The sequence below is a fragment of the Amblyomma maculatum genome, unplaced genomic scaffold (assembly GCF_055883805.1).
Source record: "Amblyomma maculatum isolate TAMU_Amacu unplaced genomic scaffold, ASM5588380v1 scaffold_24, whole genome shotgun sequence".
Classification (NCBI taxonomy): Eukaryota; Metazoa; Arthropoda; class Arachnida; order Ixodida; family Ixodidae; genus Amblyomma; species Amblyomma maculatum.
The window spans coordinates 2,245,910-2,268,273 of NW_028146749.1; the positions used below are offsets into that span (position 1 = coordinate 2,245,910).

The following is a 22,364-nucleotide window of genomic DNA, read 5'->3' on the forward strand; positions in this document are numbered from 1 at the left end:
ATTTAACTTGAGGAAAATAGCCTGAACCCCGTTTTGTTGATGAAAAAAGTGTAAGAAATGCCTGGTTCAAATGGAAAGTGTTAAGAAGGTCTGATTTCTGCTTTAATGCTAAGCTTACTTTGTGTTATCTCACTCAGCTGGGAGCGATGTGTGACTGTGTGGATATGTGCTGCATGAAGGTGTGCTTCTCTTCTTATTGGAAAAAAAGTAAACATGTAAATAATGAATGATCAGTTTGGAGCGAGACGAAGTGAATAGCTGTTTAGTTCAGATAGTATTGAAGCAAAGCAGATATTTTTAAATCAATGCTTATAAGTAGTTCATCACTGGAAACGAAGTAGCAAAAGACAGAGGCAGTTTTGCCAAAAGATGTTTGCATAATTCCTTGAGGCACAGTTCTACCTTATTGTACCATATGACTATATCATAGTCATATAGCTCTGCATTCTTGTCTTCATCACCTTCGTCTCTTGCGCCTTCTGTGAGGCCAATGTAGTGCGGTTTCTGCCATAGCGTGCACTTTCGCATCTTGGCTTTGTGCCTCATCGGTTGTCGAAGGCTTAGTTTTAAAACATGGCTGCCATGCCGTGTGCATATGTGATGTGTGCTGATATCTTGAGTGGTGCAATTTTACGGCGGTGTCTGAGCAAACGTATGATGATCGGCTTTTATATTTATTTTGCTCAATTCTAGAACATTGAAATACTTTAAAAATCTTTGAGGTTTCCAATAATTGCCACTTAGTTTGAAGCCAGAATCAAATACTGTGTTCGCTTCAATATTTGAAACTTTCGAATTATTGCACAAGCCTTAAAAAAAAAAAAAGGCATTTTGCTACATGGATTGAAATTGAAGGGCAAACTGCAAAAGAGGGATAATGCATACAGTGGAACCTTAGTGGCACAGATCTGGCAGGATTGCAAAAGATAATATGTATCATCCAAAACGAATGGAATTGTAATGCAGAAGCACATCGATGCCTGCCACCACTTGCTACTCGGGGTGTATACCCTGCAACATCGTCAAAATCGCGGCAGCATTTTTCTGGCCAAGAAATTTCACAAATTTGTGTCATCCCAAATGGTAGCAACCATAATTCTTACTGTACTATCCTCCACATATACTTAATGGTAACTACTGATAACTACTTGGGGATCGGGGATACAGAGCAAGAGGGAGTATGTTTGTTTTGGCAATAATGTTGGTTATCTGTAGAATGCATGTTGTGAGTGCTATCGTGGAAATGCACACAGACCTGGAGATGAAGATAAGCATGTGCAAGCTAACCTTGTTATAGTGAACACGGATATATAGTGAATTATCGGATAAAAGGCAAAGTTTGGTCGCTGCATGCTTTATTTCTGCAAGAGTTCTATGTGTATAGCAGAAAAAAAAATATATAATTTTACACTTTATCAGTTATACAGAAGCAGTCTTTTGCAATCGGAGGGCAAAAAATATCTAAAAGAGCCGGAAAAAATGTTCAAAAAGTCAATATTACGGTCATTTGAATTGCCCACCGCCAAACCATGTTTAAATTGCATGCCGTGCCATCTAGACGCAGCGACAGAAAACTAGCATCAACAGCTGATATGCATGTGGCCACCACGTGATCAGATAGTTGCCTTGCCAAGCCTGTACTGAGCCGTGCGCAAGGCAGTTTTGCTCAAGGCGACCATAGAGACAGTACGGCTGAGAGTGGGCACAGGAAAAGGACATGAAAGCAGACTTTTAGTGCTTCGCTCAGCACTGTGTCAAAAAGATTGGAAGACATCCACTCTAAAAGCACCGTGAAGAATGATCAGAAGTACATTGGCCTTGTCACCGCCTTAACTGATGCTTCCTCCGAATGTTACATCTGAAGATTTCATTAACACTGTTGATGAGTTTTGTTGGGGCGCTATGGTTCTCGAAGTGGCCGACCATAAATCGTTGATTAGCTGATTTCCGAAACCGATGCAAGTTGTGCTTTTCACGAGAAACCGGAAAGAGATCAAGCTGTTAACAGCTTAGAGGCCGTCAGTTGGCCAAGGCTGTGCTGTTTCTGGCCAAAAGCACTTGTACACTCATCAATAACAACTAAGAATCTTGTCCGCTGATCTTGTTTGTGCCGTCACTCTAATTGACTAAGCTATTTTTGTGAGGTCACAACCACATGACCTCACACGGGCAGTTCAAACCAAGTCTGGCATAGCTTTGTTAATGTGTAAGTCTTTACTACAGGTCTGTCAAGCTTGCCAGATAAGAGAGAGTGGATTGACCTTTACCTCTTGTGCTTTCACGCTATAAAGCGGATTAGAACTAGTCTGGTTTGAATTCAGGTACAGGTTTTTCAGAGGTGGAGCATCTGAACCATTAAACGACTGTGGCGGGTGCTTTTGCTCGTTATAACCAGTTCTACGTAGGATAAAACATAAGTCATTTGATGCGATGGGTCCCAGATGATGCAGCAGACTCGTGGCCTCCACGATCAAGAGCGCCGTTGCACCGGAGCTGATTTCGGAGGCCACGGTTAAACTTTCGCCATTTGACACTGCAGCTCCCAGAGGGCACCTTACGTTTAGCTGTAACTGCAGCTTCCGTAGATTTCACACTATAATGCGTTCCAGATAACCCCTCCAGTTTTTAAAAATACAGTCAAACCCGAATATAAAGAACTTGGATAGAGTGAATTATGTTTTATATTGAACACTCGAATTTCCGCTAGCATTATGCATATAAAATGTATTTTTCATAACGAACTACACATCGCATATAGCGAACTCAGCGCGCGCGATCGATCGCCAAACGCCCGCCAATGGGCGGGCCTTTGTGCCGGCTCCGAGTACTCTCCGGGCAGCCCATGCCGCCGGGCCGTAATACTTCTAGCACATGCCGATGTCAGATGGGAGGGGGGATTGGCGACGGCTCCGTTCCCCAAGGTCTCACACAGCGCATACGTCGAGATAATTCGCTGCGTTGGCCGCGGCGGAAAAAAGTCTGACCAACGTTGCCGCGCATTTCAAAATTCCGCGGAGCACCATTTTGAAAAACCAGTCGGCCATCAGAGGCAATGCACAGGAATGACCAAATGGTGATGGCTTTCGCCACCGCAAGCTGGCTTACGACCAAGTAGAGAAAGCGCTGTTCCAATGGTTCTTGGACGTTTGCGCGCGAAATCTGCCTGTCTCTGGCCCCATGCGGCAACAGAAGGCAAAAAATTTTGCCTTCGTCCTGGACGTCGAGGGGTTTACGGCGGGCAGTTGTTGGCTCCAACGATTTAAAGACCGCTACTCCATCACCGGAAAGGTGGTTGCAGGTGAAAGCCAAGCAGTGGATGCTGAGAGTGCTGAGAAGTGGGTGCAAGACGTGTGGCGTGCTGTCACGGAGAGATACGAACCGTGCAGTATCTTTAACACCGACGAGACTGCCTTGTTTTGGCAATTAACTGCTGCCGAGCAGAACCTTGGCGGTAAAAAATGAGAAGTGCCATGGCGGTAAATTGAATAAGGCCCGAGTCACCGTTCTTCTTACGACAAAAGCTACGGCCGCTTGTCATAGGCAAGTTCAAGTCACCGATGTGCCTGCGAGGATGCACTTCACTCCCAGTCACATACAACTCAAATTCTAAGGCCTGGATGACCAGAACGTTGTTCGAAGCGTGGCTGCGTGGCTGGGACGAGGAACTTGCAATGAGCGGGCGCAAGATTTGCCTCCTCCTCGATAACTGTTCTGCGCACCACTGCGGCGTCACGCTGAAGAACATCGAGCTTCGTTTCCTGCCACCGAATGCAACAGCGGTTTTGCAGCCCCTCGATCAGGGGATCATCTGCGCTTTCTAGCTGGGCTACAGGAAACGCGTTATGAGCGGCTATTGGCGAAATTGTGGGTTAACGACGAGCTCAAGATTAATTTGCTGGCCGCAATAGAAATGATTAACCGTGCCTGGCAAGACGTGAAGCAATCCACAATCCGCAACTGCTTCCACCATGCTGGACTATGTCGAGAGGATGCAGAAGCTGGTAGTGAAGCGCGCACTGCAAGATAACAGCGATGTTGCCACGCTGTGGGGAGAACTCGCTGACGTTCCGGACGCTGTGCCCGAAGAAGTTGCCCTATAGGATTTTCTCACTGTTGACGACAATGTAGCCGTGACAGCGAGCCCGTTGGACTCGGAAATTGTTGCCGACATGCTGGCATCTGGTGCGAACTAGGAGACCGAGGAGCCGCTGCCGGAAGACGATCGCCCTCGCCCGACATTGCACGAAGCCCTCGTTGCTACCGATCTGCTGCGCCGATACTGCTCCGGAATACAGGGAAGCGGACTGGAGTTTGTGGAAATGTCGCATGTGGAAAGTGTGATTCTCGCTGATGGAGTTAAACGCAGTGTTCAGGCGAAAATTACTGCCTACTTGTAAATAAGTGAGCATTTATCTGCAATAAATTTCTTTTGTAGATTCATAGTGAGCGGCACGGTGTTTCTTTAGTTAGTGCGTTTTCGCTGCGCTGTTCTGGGCATTGTGTATAACGAATTTGGTACTGAAGTTCGTTATAAACAAGTTCGGTTATAGCGAAATACTTTATATAGCGAACAAATCGCGTTAAATTACGCAGTTCGTTATAACCGGATTTGACTGTAAAACTGTTCGATGCAGGGGGCAATGTCTTTTTTTGTGTTGCATTTTTGCTTGCCGACATGAATGAAAGGCGAAATTTCATTTTTATACCATTTCGCAGCTTTGTGTGGTCCATATTACAGTACGCTTTTCTTGGGTTTATTATAGTTCATTTGTACGCGTGAATTTTTGTGTGTGCTTTTAAGATGAATACCGGATGTAACGAATAAATTTTGCAGCCCAATCAGACTTTGTTGTAACGAGGTTCAACTGCAGCTGGTCCTGCACTAAGCATGCTACGTCTTAGGTTGTGTACAAAATAACTGAGATTGATTCTTAGAAGCGTGAAAGGCTACTGAAGGTTTCTCAGTGTTACACTCTGCAGTAGCATGTACTTGCGGCGGTCTTATTGAAATGCACCGAAAATGTGTGTTTTAACACAGGGCTACTTCAAAATGGCTCAAGTCTACGAAAACCAGAAGCAGAGCAGTCGTGCAATGAATGTGGTCGAGTACTACATCAAGCGATGCACTTTCTTGGCCATTAACATCTGTCGTGTGGTGTTGGACCTCCACAAGAGGCTTGCTGAGGCAGGCAAGTGCCAGTCGCTTATTAGTATTACGAAAAGTTGTTTTTGCTTTATTTCTGCTCAATTCTTTTTTTTTGTTGGAGTGAGGATGTGATGTCTAGTTAATCATGCACAGTTACAGGCTTCTTGTATGGCGGCTTAGTTAAAATTGTCACAGAGCTGAATTTCGTGAAAGTTCTGTTCATGAAATCCTAATCTTTTTGGGGCCCTGTTGTTTGTTTGGGAGCAAAAAATGGTGTTTTTCGCCGAGAGATGTGGAGTTTAAAGCAGCATATTTTTTTTTTATCTTCACTGGGTTAAACTTACAAATTTTGGTTACTGCTGGTTGGAGGAGGATGATTGTGGGTGCATCTTCAGATTTCGCTCTTGCAGGCAGCGTAGAGAGGTGGTACCTGTAGCTAATACGTTTTTTATATATATATATATATATGTATATATATATATAGCTTTTATGGCTTGTAAAGTTTCCTTTCGGTGAAAGTAGCCTCCTTGCAATTAGAATGTGGCATTGAGTCAGCTTGATTGTGTCCTCGACATCTGTTGAATCATATTCCGGGAAGATCTTTTGTTTCAGCTTGTCTTGTCACCAGCGCAGGCTTTCTTTCCTCCGTCCTGTGATCCGATCTATTTCTTCATTTAGCTTGGCAACAACACAAATGTGTTTGGAACAAAACAAAGGCAAATGCATCTGATGGTCTAACGAGTTTGTGTTTTAATAATTTAGGGGAAAAGGTAGCGACAAAAGCAATACATATGGGGATGTATCACACATGCTAGGTTATGTTGGAAGCCATGCATAGCATGTTGCAAAGTATAATCTTCATGTTGTTGACTGGTATGCATGCCTAGTAAGTATTAATTTCTCTGTTCAATTTTCTATCTTGGCCTAATGGAGGGTTGACAGCCTGAATGCGTGTAATGAAGTAACAATAGTTGTAGTTGGAAAAAGTTGCACTTGTTGCGTTGCAGTTATGAACAGGCGAACAATAAACAGGGAAGCTCTGCCATATCAAACGGTCATAAACTTTGTAAGAAACGTATCAACTCAGCTAAGTGTAAGTGAATGTTTGTTGTTTATGTCCAGGAGAAAAAAGCAAGAATGGAAAGAGAGACGCGAAGAAGTAAGTTCCTTGTAAATTTCAGCTTTCTTCTAGAGGTGTGCGAATATTCTAACAATCATTCATTGAGAAAATTTCCAATTCTAATTTCTAATTTTAATATACTATTTATTTCTAATTTTTCTAACTTCTATTCTAATATTTCTAATAATAACATTTTAATAATTTTATTTTGTATTTATTTATGTATTTATTATATATATTATTTTATATATGTTATATTTTTCTATATAATATATTTGTATTCTATTAATTAATATTAATTATTGTTTATAATATTCTAACATTCAGAATTTTGAATACTCGAATGCACCAAAAAATTGTCGAATTATCCGCAATTTCACCCCACTGTACGCTTCACTGCGGTGCTTGACCGTGTGGACTTGTAGTGCCGGCAAGGCCTTATTTACAAAAGGGAAGGTCCCGCCTCACGAAACGTGATGTGGTTGCTTAGTGAAGAGGGGCGTTCCCCTTTCGTGATGAGGACCTTCTTGTGGGGAAAAAAAAACATCATTCTGACTTTGATTCATCTCAAATGCACACAACCACCGTGCAGGTGTTCAGCTAAAGTTACTGTCACATAAATGTTTTTCAGCAGTATTTTCAGCCCGATTTAACTAGATTTTACTTTTTTCGGCAGGGATATAGCATCTCCACCCGGTTTCATGCAGGTTCTTGTACAGAAAACCAGCTTACAGAATTCTGTATAAATTTATACTGGATTTCTCAATCGAGTACACACTTCTGGGCAATTCTAGTGTAAATTTATTTGTAAGTACAGTAGAACCTCGGATTAGCTGAAAGAAAAATGTGGGGAAAAAATCACATTGTCCGGGAGAATGTGTCATCCGAATAGCCTGATATTGCAAAGGAGGTACAAATATTTGGAATTTACTTTCACGGCATAAGAGTGTAGATTAGCATTTATAGACATCCAGTATGCACAGCTCCTTTTTTAGCTTCGCAGAATTGAGTCCCTATTTGCATTGTCCTAAGCGCAAATCCGGTTCGTAGAAGGTAATGGCGAGCCAGGATCATTTCCTTGGTTGTTTCTGGATCCTTCGCTCCCTTACATCAGTTACATGTGGAGAAGCCATCACGATGGCTTACAGTTGTGTTTTTGCTCATGTCGCGTCCCCCAGATTCAGCCCACTCGTAAGCAGGTGAATGGTTGTCGTTATCAAGTGGTTCACTCCTATGCCCCTAGGCACCGCAAAGAAGTCACTGCGTTGCTTTTCATGAAATTGTTTTCATGGGAACGGGCACCTCGTATGTTGGCTCGTTTGTTTTCTTTGATGCTGTCCCTTTGAACCTTGGCAGTGTAGGAAAGCATCTGGGGCGGCTGAACACCGCTGATCAGTTTTTCGTGTAGCGAGGGCTCATTAGCATATGTCCGGTTGATTGCAAAGCGTGTTATACGACCACAGTTTGTTGGAATTTTGAACATATAAACCAGGAAGTACCGTATTTACTTGCATAATGCTCGCACCACTAACATTGGGCATCAAAAATCTGAATTGTTTTCCCTGCATAATCATCGCACCACCAATATTACCATCGCGAGAGTCGTCTGCTAGTAGTAACAAGCGCCGTCTTTGGAGTGCTACTGAACCTAGCTGGCCTCGTGTGCACGCGCTACCAGACGGCGATAGCGTGCTGGTGTAGATCATCATCGCCGGTTATGCTAGTCTTCTTTTTTTCCCTCCATGATGCTCGTAGTCGTCGCCGTTTTGCATGGTTTCTCCGCGTCTCATTGTCATTGTTCCTTCGTTCCGTCCGTGTTGCTTGCTTTGTTCCACCGTCTACCGTGTTCTTGGTGCCACATCGCGGTGGGGCGGTGCGCAAGTTATACAGCTGCTTTTAAGCTGAAAGCTTTCGAGTACGGGCTACAGCATAGGAACCGTGCTGCCAGCATGCATTTCGACGTCAACCAGTTCTGCGTAGTGCGCTACTGGAGACAGCGATTGCTGTGCCGATACGGACTCGGATCAAGTCTCTGATCGAGAGTAGAACTGTATAGTCTGCTGTGAGCATTATACCACGGAATGCGGGGAGTAATGATGAGGCTGCGTGCGGTAAATAAAGTGCTTTTGGTGACCTTGTACTGCTGCTTGAAAATAATATGGTTATAATTACAATAGCTGACCTAAGAATCCAGATTCGCACCTATTTAAATAATCTTTCAGCGCTCCAAAATATTTGCTCGAAAATTTTCCCCGCATAATTATCACACCTCCCCAACTTGGCATCAATTTTCCGCGAATAAAAGTGCGAGCATTATGCAAGTAAAGCTGCATTCGATTCAGCCGTGGTTCTCTGCACCGCCGGAACCGGTTCACGGTGCGCTGCACCAAAGCGCTCGATTCACAGCATTCCCTGCACCACTGTCCGCGATTGATTTTAGGTGCAGTCGTGGTGCCGCTGTGGTGCAAAGAACCACGGCACCCTCCGAGGAGGAGGTGCAGAAAAGTGGTGCACGTGTTGACGGCGCTAGCAGACGACGCGCGCTGCCAATGAGATGCTTAAAAACATCGATTATCGACTTAGGGACATTTTCTCCCGTCGTCGACGGATCCGGCGTCATTCTCTGTGAAATGGCAAGTTCCTCTAAGGTCTCTCGTGACAACCTTAATACCCTCTCGAGTTCAAAGCTGAAATATCTGGCAACATTGCTTCAGTTGTACGGGAACTCGGTTATTGCGGTCTGTCTGAACCAGTCAGTCTCGGTCTGAACAACGATGTTGCCTCGAAGGAAAGCACGGCGTAGGGCTTCTCATCCTCACTGTCGAAGGACTCCAGAAATTCCTTAAAATTGACTTCGACGATGTTGTCGTCCACGACGTCGTGACGGACCGCGAAAACTTAGGCCCCAATATAGTCTGACGTAACGCACGCGCGCGCGCACGTCGTCTCCGCGACGTTACGTCGGCGAAAAACCGAGGTCTATAGTCCAACGTCACGGCGTGATGGACGTAGCGAGCGCGAGCCGACACGGCCCAACGTCGCCGACGCGCAAATAGAATCTCGCCTATTTCTCGTCGACCACGTCAGACGCGTCGGCCACGCATCCCAGCATTCCTCACGCGCAGTGAAGATGGCGGCTTGCATGTAGACAGCGACCGCGCGCGCATTTCAGACACTGTTGCGGAAAAGCTGCTAGAAGGCATTCGAGGGCAGCCCTGCGTCTATGATACCAAGCGGATTGACTACAGAGACGTTCAGAGGAAAGAAAAATGCCTGGGATGCAAACTGTCAGTAGAGCGGCCGGGCACAGCTGTGAGTTCTTCGCTGCGGTGCGTGTGCCATACACGTTTTAATGCATTGCTCTAGGAGGTGTAACGATGGTGTTGTTTCACTTATATGCAGTACATTCAGTGGAAAAATAGCAAAATCTGTGGAAGCGGCTTCGCATAGAGTTGTGACCTGTACACGCCGGAATCGAAGGCCGTACTCGATTTGGCCACATGGAACGTCAGCGGCTCAACAACCAGGGAATTTGCGAAATTTATGGAATTCTACAGAAACTGCGGCCGGCCGAAAAAGTGATCCTCATTACTGTGTAATCTTTAACTCTTCTGTATTCGTACAGATACTTAAATTATGATTAGGTTTCAGTAAAACACGCACGTACACAATCATCGTTCCGTCTGTAGCCGTCGTCGACGCGGGCTCAGACCGTTGCTGGGCTGGGCGTCTCCACGGCTGACTGTACATGCTTTGTGCCATGTGAACATTCGCAGTAAACACACCGCATCATTGCCTTGATCACAACAATAATTAGTGCCTCGATAGGCAGCCAGTTCGTCCCTGTAGGTGACCTGTCGTCTGCTCGAAAATGCACACCGAAAACGTACCAGCCCTAGAGGGCGTCTTGTGCGCATGCGCGACGCGGCACCGGGCACGCCAGCCGCGCCAGACTGTAGAAGCGGCAGTTTTTTGACGCACCCGCCGTAGCCGACGTGCCGTGGCCGACGTCGCCGACTCAACGAGTCGCGTCGAAAACGTCAGACTATATTGGGGCCTAAAGCTCGCGGCGCACGGGAACTCGCGAGCAGACGACTAGCTCTTCTGAAGTGGCGCTGCTGACGCGCTGCAAGCTGCACCTGCACCTGAACCACAAAACTGGAACTGCACCTCACCGGCACCCGACTGGCACCGGCGGAACTTTTTCAGAATTGGTGCCGAGAACCAGTTCTGAATCGAACGAACCTTAAATACGGTAGTCTTATCCGGGAACATATCTACTTGGACCATATAAAACGGGAAATAGTATTAACAGGGAATATGTCAGCGGGGACATGAATTCTGAAATTAACAAGATGTTAATTTTCCATTTTGTTCACTGATCAGATATTCGATTCAATATTTGAAGGCATTTTTTTTTTCCATATTCGTGTTCAATTCGTATTCGAAAATTTCGATGTACGCACATCCTTACTTTATTCAATTTCAGTATTGTGCATTTTACACTGTGTGTGCTTCACTTGGACTATTTGCATGAGTAGAACAAAGGTACATTTAAATTTAGCTTTAACGAAGTTGTGAAAAGTCCATGATTTTTCGTTTTATCTACTTTTTGTCGTATGTAGTTTTAAGAAAGATTCAAGATAGCGGCCAAGTCACGTGATCATAGCTACAGTATTGCAAATAATTTCTTAGCTACCACGAGACCACCCATGCAATGGAATCCACCACCTGGTCCACCATGTGTGATGTCATGATTCCCCAAAGCCACGTGACCCGAAGGCCCTCTGCCACCACTGCATTACCTATTGTGCTGAGTGTTGTTGCGACAGTTAGAAGAAGGAAAAAAAAAGGCACGGTCCTGCGACTGGCTCTGTAACTGAGCCACCTCCGCTGCCTCGTGATGACAGAGGGAAAAATAGAGAAAGAATGAAAAGGGGAGAGAAAGATACGTGTCTGTGTTGCATCAGCCGTCGTCCGCCACTGAAGCGGTGGCTTTGGTGGCTAGTGCAATGACGGCTGCCTCATGCAGACAGAGGAAAGAAAAGAGAAAGGAAGAAAAGGGAGAGAGAAAGACATGTTGCAAAAGCCGTCCGTCCGCCAGCGGTGGCTACGGTGGTTGGTGCAGTTACGGCCTATGACAGGCTAGCAGCGGAGCCTACCATTCCCAGCCCTGTAGGGCCAGGAGCAGCTACCCCTCCCCCCCTGCTAGGCTATTGACAAAGCCATATACTCCATCTGGGAAAGGGTGTGTGTCGTCACTTGCAATCACCATTGGTGGCAAAAATTGTAGTCCACTCGGTTGAGATCCAATGTTCTGAGTAGTGTCAGACGAATCGGCACGGTGTGGTGCACTGAATGTTTTTTCAAGTTGGATCCTAACCTGTAAGAGATTCGCACAGACGACCTTTGGTCCTCGAAACCATAATGGGGTGTGACCTTCGTTGGGGGGGGAACCAGTAGCGGTAGAGGGGTGCGGGTGGTTCCAAACAATCAGCTTCAGTTACGTGGTGTGCACATTGGTACTGGAATTGAGACCTAGGAATAAATTGTGTAATACTCGAGCTAACGCCATTAATCATACACCTGTTACGGTCGAACTCTCTTTCTTTATTACTTTTTTTTTTTTATGTGTACTCAAAAGGACAATGCAGAATGGAAACCAAAAAAGTAAATCTAGGAAAAACTACTTTTAAAGTGCTTACAGTAAATCCTTATTACTTGAAGTTATAGAAGGTGTGAAGTGTTTCACGGTCGTGCTGAGGGCGCACGTGACTGCAGCAGTAGTACCCAGCTCAGCCTTGGCTGGTACAAAGAGACTATTAGTGGATTGGGGAGAGGGGATGTGGTGGGGGATGGCGAAGGAATCTCACCGCCATATTCACGAACACGCCTTCACTTGAACTTCTACTCCAAGTGGCCCTCGAGGCTTGTTTTTGTTCCTTGGCTGCTACTCGACCGCCACTCCACTTGTAAACATGGCTCTCGCTGTGTGTACTTCGTTCTACTTGTATATCAAACTTCTCACGAAAGCAGATGCTACGGGGATGTACCGCACCTTTCTCTAAAAGCATAGGCTGGGAGTGACAGCTACCCCGGATTTCTGGCACGTTATCGTTTTACGGGTGCGGCTGTGGCTAGCTTCCTGCTGTTCCTGCCACTCACGCCGAGCATGGATAACCGTGATCAGCCGCCAACACCAGTGCTGTAGTTGATCACTGCATTACGCTTCTGTGGTGCGGGCACATTTCAAGTCGTCGCCAGAAAAGTGGACAACTTTTCAAAGCCTACAGAGTGTAGGGTTGAGGCGCGATTTGACCGTTAATGGTGAGCTCGCCCGCAGCCAGACTCAGTCAAGCACTCCTTCCGTGGCTCGCCCTGCCCTTTGGGGTCCGCAGACGGGAACGAACTTGTGAGGGAACAGCGTGTTGCGTGCAATGAGCTGGGGGGCACTGGAGGCCCGATGGGACTGTGCGGACATCTGTGCTGCACCCTGCACATCAATGGCTTGTCCGACGAGGGTACATAGTACGTCTTCGGACACTCGACATTGTCAAGGGAGTGCGTTGGTGTGCTTGTCTTACAGAGGGATATTCGCTGCTGACGAAAGGCATGGCTTTTCAAGCACATTTTCAGTTAGGGCTCCCAACTTGTTTGAAAACTGCGTGCTGCATTTGCTTCCGGAGAGTTGAATTCAGTGTGCATGAGATGAAACGCATTGCAAAGCAGCACGCATGTTTTCACCGCTCGTCTCCTGGGCCCTATGAAGGCAAGGGCCATGCTTGTAGGAGTTGGTGGCTTTTACTTTTTTTTTTTTCTTCAATATATTTTGATGTCTGTCAAAGCCTGGCAATAAAAAAAAAAAGTCTGTCAAAGCCTGACAATAAAAAAAAGGCAAAGCAGCAAAGGGCAAGCATAGATCTCACACCAAAAATAAGCCGATTTTTGGATTGGAAAACATTTATTTCGTCAAAATGCAGATGCAGACTGTCCGCTCTAGATGACCTCCAGTCCATGGCTAGCGGCGACCTCAGTGGCCCACTCGGTGGCCAAGGCTTGAATGCCCGAGTTTGAGCTGACCAGAATGGCCTCCCATCGCTCAAGAGAAGGAATTTGTACTAGATCTTCCAGTGGAGGTTGTTCTTTACATTGCCATAGTATGTGATCATACGTGGCTGATTCGCCACAGGACCTGCACGCGGGGTTAAAGTCATCCGAGTACATTTTTGCTAATAGGTAAGGGCTAAGAAAGGATCTTGTCTGGAGTCTCCTCCAAGCGGTCTCCTGTGCCTTATCCAACGTTTTGTCAGGTGGTGGAAATTTGTGCCGTTCCAATCTGTAATGACCTGTGATATCGTGAAAAGATGCCAGCCCCTCCTTGGAGTAACCCATGGATACGAAGGACCCACCGACTCGGTTGACGAAACCTCGAGCCATGTTGTGGGCCGCCTCATTTCCCGGATTCCCCGAGTGAGCTGGCACCCATATCACCTCAATTTCTCTGTATGATTGCCTGGTCAGTTTCAGTATTTTCTGCGCTGCAGTTGAGATTCTGCCCCCTGCAAAGCTACGGACAGCAAAGTTAGAATCGGAGAAGATTGTATCAGCGTCGGTGCTAGCTATGGCTAGTGCCACAGCTGCCTCTTCCGTGGTTTTCGAAGATTTTGTCGCTACAGACCCTGATGCCTGCAGCCGTCCGTGCACGTCCACCACCGCCAGTGCGAACGCTCCTCTTGTTGCGTATTCTGCCGCGTTAACACAGACGGCTCCTTCGCTTGTTGCATATTTTTCGTGTAGAGCTATTGCCCTAGCTTTCCTCCTTCCTTCATGGTAAGAAGGGTGCATAAAATAAGCCGAAGTATTCACACCATTTCTCAAAGCCTACGTCATGGTCTGCGTAAACTCTCGTCATCAGCAGGGACTGTTGCCAGATGCAAATGCATTTTTGGGCATTTTTCACAGCCGCCTTTTTCATCCAGCTCACAAAACAAGTTCTACTACGCTGTTAACGTCGATAATGCTGGTGAAGGTTGTTTAGAAGACCCGACATGAAAAAATGAGTTTGTTACACACTCCAGCATGCAGTTTTCGGGCCAAAAGTTCTCCTTAATCTCGTCCCTGTATGCTATTTGCGCTGCTTCGAGTGGAAGGGGTATTCTCGAGGAGACAGAGGAGGAAACGCCGAGGGGCGTTCGTGAATCCGAATCGGCCCTGGAGTGGAGGAGCGGCTGTTCGCTCTTCTACACGGAGTGGAGGTGGAGCGTCGAGTCGAGGCGTGTTTGTGAATACAGGCGTAAGTCTGCTGGAGGCACCATTGCCAGACTAGGGGAGTGCGCGCACGGTCGCACCGCCACTTGCATGGCAGGACAAAATGTTCGAAACTCAGCCAGCACCCAAGTTTTCATATTTGGAATTTTAATAAAAAGTCTTGCCTTATAGTATATAGACTGAGCACTGTAGTTTTGAAGAAAAGAGGTTTCATAATTACAATTTGGTACACTATTTCTAGCAAAACTGTTCTGCAATCGATTACTTTAGACAGCAAGTTTTCATTGCGCAACAAAAACGAAAAAAACTGGCCACCTAAAATTCAATGTTCCATTAAGAAAACGTTCCAGGGATCATGAACACCAGCATATATTATATGTGGAAATGATTGGTGTGGGACAGAATGTCTGAGAACGAGGCGTTTGATTGTTCTTGAAGTGTAGTAAAACTTCCCTAGTGGACTTGGAAAAGCCAGGCATGTCATGTCATAAGCCAATTGTCACTTCTGGCTCCGTAGGAGGCCAGCTCATTATTATTACTTTTTTTCGTGGTACTTCATGTCCGGTTTGGAGCAAATGGGACTTCAAAGTTTTTTTTTCTCTCTCTCAGAAATGGTAGTGTATATTCCGTTTCATACATCAAGTGCAACCCTGCCGGAGCTAGAGCTCTTGTTTGCGTTTCTCGCATTCGCGATGAAAAACAGTGCCCGCTCTTGCCGACAGGAAATAATAGTTGTTTTGCCTGCAAGTCTAATGCATCTTACATTTGCCATCAACTTCATAAAAGGCATTTTTTTTTAGGGAGAAAAAAATCGGATTCGGTAATTTGTGTGTTTGTTTGTCGTTTTCATTCGTGTCGCGTTTTCGCTGCTCCGCAACCCTGTCAGCTGTGGCCTCCGCACTGCACATCTAAATGGCTTCAAAACAGCGACCTTGACTGCCTCTTCGAAGTGGACTTTTTTCTGTAAGATTCGTACTGCGATGTGCAAGCACGCGAAGCAAGTTATTGCTAACGTGTATGCTCAGAATAGAGCCCATTCCCACAGAAACCACTCGGCCACAGAACGAGCGGTAGTGATATGCCTCCTTTTTTTTTTCTTGCGGACTACTGGTGTAGCTTTCGCTGCGTTGCACCTGATGTATGAAAAAAAGTATAGGTATTCAAGTTTATGAAAGAAAATGTTTGTTAGGCTGTTAAACCAAAATTGTGGCTCGCTTTCGTTACTTTTACATTGTGTTTCTCTTGCTGGATTTTGTCACCTCATCAAAACGAGCTGAATTCACGTCTTGCTTCAAGCGACACAGTTATGTTGTCTGTAAACCTTGTGCCAATTTTTTTTTCCGTGGCTATGAATATTTAATGACACGGTCATAATGATTTTCATTGCCTCTGCTCTCAAGACTGAATTAAAATGATGCTTTCTTTCAGTAACCATTCGGCAGCTAACAAGGCAAAGACTAAGCCAGCTGTAAGTTATTTTATATTTTTTTATAATTTGGGGGGGTGGGGGGGGTAAAGTTTACGTAAGGGCAGTTTTCTAAATGGCTGCACCTTTCTTGTTTGAATCAAGGTTCCAGACCTGGTGTTGGATTCGGACTCTGATGTAGCGACAATTCCATCTGCCACTCAACCCAAGGCCACCTCACAGCAAGCAAGCACATTGGTTTGTTTTACACACACCATCTCGGGCTATGGCCAACAGTATGCCTGTGTGTGTGTGTGTGTGTGTGTGTTTGGGGAGGTGGCGGGGTACCAAATTTCGCTCCTGTGTGGAAAATAATTCGTCTCACTGTCTTTTTTTTTTTGCCTACTTTTTTGTAGAAACTGTTGTGCTTCCTCACAGAGTGCAAGAAAACGTGTAATTTCTCAACTTGCAGAAAAAAGCTGATAGTGACGGGCACATGTTGGACTTTTAAAAAAAATCCTGCGAGGACTTGATTGGCGGCCTGTACAAGTCCTGTACTTGTACAGGACTGTGCTGGCGGAAAAGGTGAGCGGCTAAATCTGCCGTCTTTATTCCTTTTTGTGATGAAATTATTGAGGTGTGCAAGGAGACTGAAGGCTTTGGGCAGATGTGTGCCTTGTATAGTGTGGCGTTGTGTATGTCTTCATAGTTCTAGTCTATATGCCTCTGTTAAGTGTGAGAGGAAATAAGGCAACACTGAAAAGCTCGCTAACTGGATCATTAATTTCTAAATCGGGATAACGTGTACCGCTCCCACTGTCGTGCCCAGTGCCCGTACATGTCTATGGAATCTGACGCTCATTAATGGAAAGGCAGCTGTGCAAGTTGCCAGTGATGCATTGTCTACTAAAAGCCTGTGTACTGATCCTCATGGCTAGCACTCGGTCAAATATCCCTCCTCAATACTGAATTTTATGGTGCAGTGTTGCTTGCGGATCTCTGATGCACGCACAGTGGCAGGCATGACGGTGACTGAAGGGCCCTGTCTGCAAGGGATTATTTGTCCGCTAATTTCACTATGCTTTCCCGAGCTTTGAGTCTGCCCTGCATCGGCCGTGCATCGGCCAGCCAGCCAGCCAGCCCAGCTGCATGTCGTTTGTATGTTGCCTGGAGCGTCGCCCGCCTTTTTAGGAGGCATTTGTCTTCTCAAAGCATTTTCCTTGCTCTCATCCATACGATTTGTCCAGTGTGCTGAAGTGTTGAGGGCTGTTCGCTTTTAGTGCTCTGCGACTCCTTCACACGCAGCTACACCACTGCTACTGTATTACTGTGAGCAATAAGTCACTGAAAACGAGAGCACTTTGAACAGTTCTTTGACATCCTCGAGTGTGCTCACAGCCAAGCATTTGACGGAACTGTGAAAGACTGTCATATGCCGTGTAGTTTTATCTAGAAAGCAGGTGGCCATTGCCCAGGTTTTCTCTGAATTTACTGTAAGACTGTGCTGAATCGGTTAAAGCGAAGAAACTTGCAGGAATGTGTGACCCTTGCTATCGTCCTCGTTATTTTACATGTGCTGAAATTTCTAATTTCCTTTTTGCCTGCTTTCACTGTCTTTTGGCACTGAAAAGAAGACCAAAATCGATCAGGGAGCCTAGTTTGTCACTGGCAAACTGAAGTGAAGAGAACTGGTCTTGATAAGTAGGACTCGTGTTTGAAGATAACAATGAGCCTCCAAGGCTTGAGGGGCCTAGAAAAATAGCGCACCCCGGCACACAGTACGAGGCGACCGCCGAGGGGTTTCCCCAATGCAGCGGTGCCGCATCGATTGCAGCACCCCTGTAGTAAACCATGAAAAAGCGCTTAAATATGTAAACGCTAACAATGCTATTTTATTCACCAAATTGTGTTATTATTGTATGAAACTATATGACTATATGTATGAAACTACAAAGGGTGTAAACCATTTTCTTCAGACAACACGAAATACGGCCAATCTTAGGCAATCCAGGCTGAGCTGGGAAGCCTCATTTGAACTTTCCGTGCTTTCTGACGTTTGGTCTCCATGGCAACCAAACGAGGCGCAGAAAATATGGTGCATTTATCGTTAAAGTTTGGTAATGCGGGCATCTTGAGGCATTGCACAAGCTTCGTATGCCTTTTGTTTGCCATGAATGCACAATATCATGCAGCGGTAATGAAGAATCGGAGCTGAGGCAAGCGGCCGCCATTTGGCGAGACGCCACCATGATGCCATAACCCAAATAAATAAAGCATTTATTGTGGAGGCTATAACTTCCATATGACAGTGAAACATACTCCATTTTTTAAAAAGAGAACACCTTCTGATATATATATATATATATATATATATATATATATATATATATATATATATATATATATATATATATATATATATATATATTCTAAAGTTAAAGCTCAGCTACTTTGGTCAGCTGATGAGAAGAGAGGAGTCGCTGGAGAAAGATTTGATGTTGGGAAAGGTTGAGGGTCGCCGGAGATGGGGTAGGCAGCGAACACGATGGTTAGATGGCATCCTCGAGGCACTGCAGATGAAGTTATGTGATGTTAGGCAGATAGTGAGAGACCGGAAAGCGTGGCGTGACATGGTCCATAGGGTCACGAAGAGTCGGACACGACTGAACTGAACTGAACTTTTATATATATATATATGTATATATATATTATATATCGGTTATTTATGGTTGTGCAATTACGTAAGGAGGTTTTTAGGTGCATTTCGGGAAACAGAAACCTTTTATGGCGACGTCTGCTTTTGCGCCTTCGCTACTATGGCTCACGGTGGCTCATCGTGCTATGGCCAAAGAGGTATTAACTCTATGGCTATGGCCTTTCACCTCGAAATGATGCTGCTGATGATGAAAAAACATCATAGTAATGCTAATTTATGCATCCGAGAAAAACAGACTGTCCCGCAACAGGTAGCACCAGTTCAGTCCAGTTCAGTCGTGTCAGACTCTTCATGACCCTATGGACCATATCACGCCACGCTTTCCGGTCTCTCACTATCTTCCCAACATAACATGACTTCATCTGCAGGGCCTCGAGGATGCCATCTAACCATCGCGATCGCTGCCTACCCCTTCTCCAGCGACTCCTCTCTTCTCATCAGATGACCAAAGTAGCTGAGCTTTAACTTTAGAATTTGACCCCTCCAATGAACAGTCAGGGTTTATGGTCGACAATATCGACTGATTTGCTCCTCTGGCCGTCCAAGGAACTCTCAAGTGTCTCCGCCAGCACCACAATCAAACGTGTCAATTCTTAGGCGGTCAGCCTTCTTCACAGTCCAACTCTCGCATCCATACATCACAACTGGAAAGACCATAGCACAAGTTATAAAGATCTTGGTTGGCAGTGTAATGTCTCTGCTCTTTACTAGGCGGTCAAGGCTAGCCATGGCTCTCTTTCCCAGAAGCTGGAGTCTCCTAATTTCATGGCTGCAGTCTTCTTCCGGGGACATCTTGGAGCCCAAGAAGAGAAAATCTGTCACAGCTTCCACTTCTTGTCCCTTGATGCTCCAGGACGTGATAGGACAAGACGCCATGATCTTTGTCTTTTTAATGTTCAGTTTAAGCCCAAACCTCTCACTCTCTTCTTGTACGCGCATCAGAAGTCTCTTGAGTTCCACTTCACTTTCTGCCATTAAAGTGGTATCATCCGCATATCTAAGGTTGTTATGTTTCCCGGCAATCTTCACTCCAGCTGAAGACTCGTTCAGACCGGCCTTCCTCATGATGCACTCAGCATATAAGTCAAATAGGCAGGGCGACAGTATGCAGCCTGTTATCACTGCTACTAACTGTTTATATTTTTGCTTCGTAGCTGCTACAGAGCATACATTTCCTGCTCTATTACTGCTCCAAAACACATATTTTACTGCTCCAGGAGCTGCTCCAAAGCCTATTTTAGGCATCCTGAGGTCAACATTGGATGTTGGCTGTAATACGGTGGTCTGACGTGGCCTATTCAACTTTGTCAATTACCTGCCTAGTGTTATGTCATATTTTCTGGATGGCCACAGAGCACGATGGACCATAGGGAAGACCTTTTCCCAGTTGTCCCCTGTGTGTAGGTGACCCAGGAGGGCCAAGATAGACGCACAGTGCTAACTTATATGTACACTCGGCAGCTCAAAACAGTATTGTCTTGAAGGAAACAATGTTAAAAAATTAATTACAAAGTACTGGTCCACAGCACACACACAAACACAAAGAAAAAAAATTAGCAAAAAAGAAAGAAAGGGTCAGTAGTGTTTATTGCACTACATATTGGCTAATAATCATCTATTCACTCAACGCCTACAAGGATGTTCATGTTGACACATCTCGTGTCATTAACTACTTTGATAAAAGAAAACAATGGAGGACTTATTTTCCTTTGAAAAATGAGCAACAGTGTTGCATTATTAAAAGCAAGAAGAAACGATACCTATGTCATCGGTGTTTTACTTGTACTTACTTTTGCACTTCACGACTGGCACTCTCATTAAAGTAAAATATTTTAAGATAAGTAGAAAATGATTATATATGAATACTGCTAACGTAACCAAACCGTTAATAATCAAAGCATGACTTATAATAAAACACCTGTGTTGTTTGCTAGCTATTACTCAACAACAAAAGCACACAAAAAGCGGTGTGTAAATAAAAAGTAAACAAAGAAATTGTTATTCTTTTTGGTAGAAACTCCTCCCCCTCTCGAAGAAAAATATAGTCTTGGGACAGCCACTGCTCAAAAGGCAGTGCCCCAAAAGTTATCCAAGTGGCCACATGTTACCTAGGTAAATCACAGATTCGATCCATCATTCAGTGCTGAAGTGTGCATATGTCTTGTCCATCCCTTCTACAGCATCCGTTTGCACTGCCACATTCAGGATGAAGAACCAACAAGTCTGCACTCAGAATTCACACAAACTAATAGGGGAGACCATAGTGCAGAAAAGTGCAAGGACAAGAAAGCTGCTTCGCAAGTTTCATTCACTGCTGTTTGATGAGAAACACAGAACCTCGGCAGAAGCTGTAGTGCTGGAGAAGTAGAACAGTTGCTGTGTGGTATAAACAGTGACCTTTAAATAAAACCTCAGCTGATATCTCATTTCATCTACTTTATTTACATTGTGCCTCACTTTCAGCACTAAAGGTGCGGCACTCGTGCACCAGCTAGCCTGCAAAGATATTTTTGCAAGATGTATGCGTTGCTTATAAAAGTATGCATATACCCCGTGCCCTTTTCTGCAGTAAAATGGGGCGGGACACATGCATATTTTATAATGCAATTCATACATCGGTGAAAAATATGGGGACCCTCAGGAGAAGGTGCGGTTGCTGGTGAAGACAAGCGGCAGCAGTAATACCTACTACAAAACTCTAAACTCTACAACAAGGAACACTAGTGAAGTATACATCACTGTAACCTCTTAAAGCAACACTGTTAAGGATACTCAAGTGTCCCCTAATTTTTTTCAGTTCTGACAGCTTCATTCGTTCCCCTGTCCAGTCGTGTTCTGCTTTTGCATAACACTGTGGAGTTTTTAACTTCAAGGCTCGAGTTGCACCATTCCCAAATGCGTTCAAAAATATGCTGCCCACTATTAAGGTACCTCCCTGCCTTGGTGAGATACTACTTACTTGAGGCCAGCGTTACGGAATAAATTACCCCTTGTGTGCAATGCTATGAAGCACTGTTGGAGTCACTTTGAGCATGCGATGGCTGCCGTCTCAGTGTCTACTCTCCTGCAGATTCTGGAAAGCTTATCAGGTGCAGAAAAAGGATCTTCACTCTACCCCTGCTGCTGCCAACTTTCTTGAGGCTGTGAAAGAGCCCCTGAAGATGCACGATAACTGCTACTTTCTCTCTCTCTTTTTTCTCTGACCACTTTTCTCAGTTTACTGGCTTGTCTGTCCACCCTTTTTACCAGGTGTTCAACTGACACTGAGAGTGAAGGCTGGTATCCTGCTCTAGAGAGGCACTGCATCATTGAGAGTGATGATATTAAAGTACAATTTCACAATTTCTCTCTAGCCTGCTCGCAGTGCACAGACTGGAAGGGCAGCAAGGATTGCCTCTGTTGCCCCTGGGCTGAAGGGCTCAGTTTTTGAGTCCCTTTGAAAAATGTGTTGTCTAAAAACCTCACTAAATTATTTTACGATACTTCGTGTGTCAGTACTAGCTGTTTGAGGCACTTAGGAAACATAAAAACATACCTCTCTTGCTTAAGCAGAAAAACATTTCGTGCCATAGTCAACGAAAACTATAAATCATTTACAAGTCTAAATGCATTCAGTCACTAAGGTGTGGTGCTCAATTGGCGACTACGGTGAACAATAGTGAAACTACAAACTAAATGTGATGGTGGAAGGCAGCTGTAAGTTATAGTG

General features: G+C 45.1%; 1 protein-coding gene across 1 annotated transcript in view; it reads left to right on the forward strand.

Annotated features, from left to right (window-relative positions):
• Window positions 1–21,039, forward strand: part of LOC146170994 (uncharacterized) — a 33,466-nt gene extending 12,427 nt beyond the window's left edge. Inside the window, exons 12-17 of the mRNA XM_084586622.1 lie at window positions 5,039–5,189; window positions 6,269–6,305; window positions 15,963–16,002; window positions 16,105–16,197; window positions 16,412–16,524; window positions 20,836–21,039. Coding sequence (XP_084442748.1) covers window positions 5,039–5,189; window positions 6,269–6,305; window positions 15,963–16,002; window positions 16,105–16,197; window positions 16,412–16,450 — 360 coding nt within the window. The 3' untranslated portion in view covers window positions 16,451–16,524; window positions 20,836–21,039. The remainder of the gene's footprint in view (window positions 1–5,038; window positions 5,190–6,268; window positions 6,306–15,962; window positions 16,003–16,104; window positions 16,198–16,411; window positions 16,525–20,835) is intronic.
• The last annotated feature ends 1,325 nt before the right edge of the window (window positions 21,040–22,364 follow it).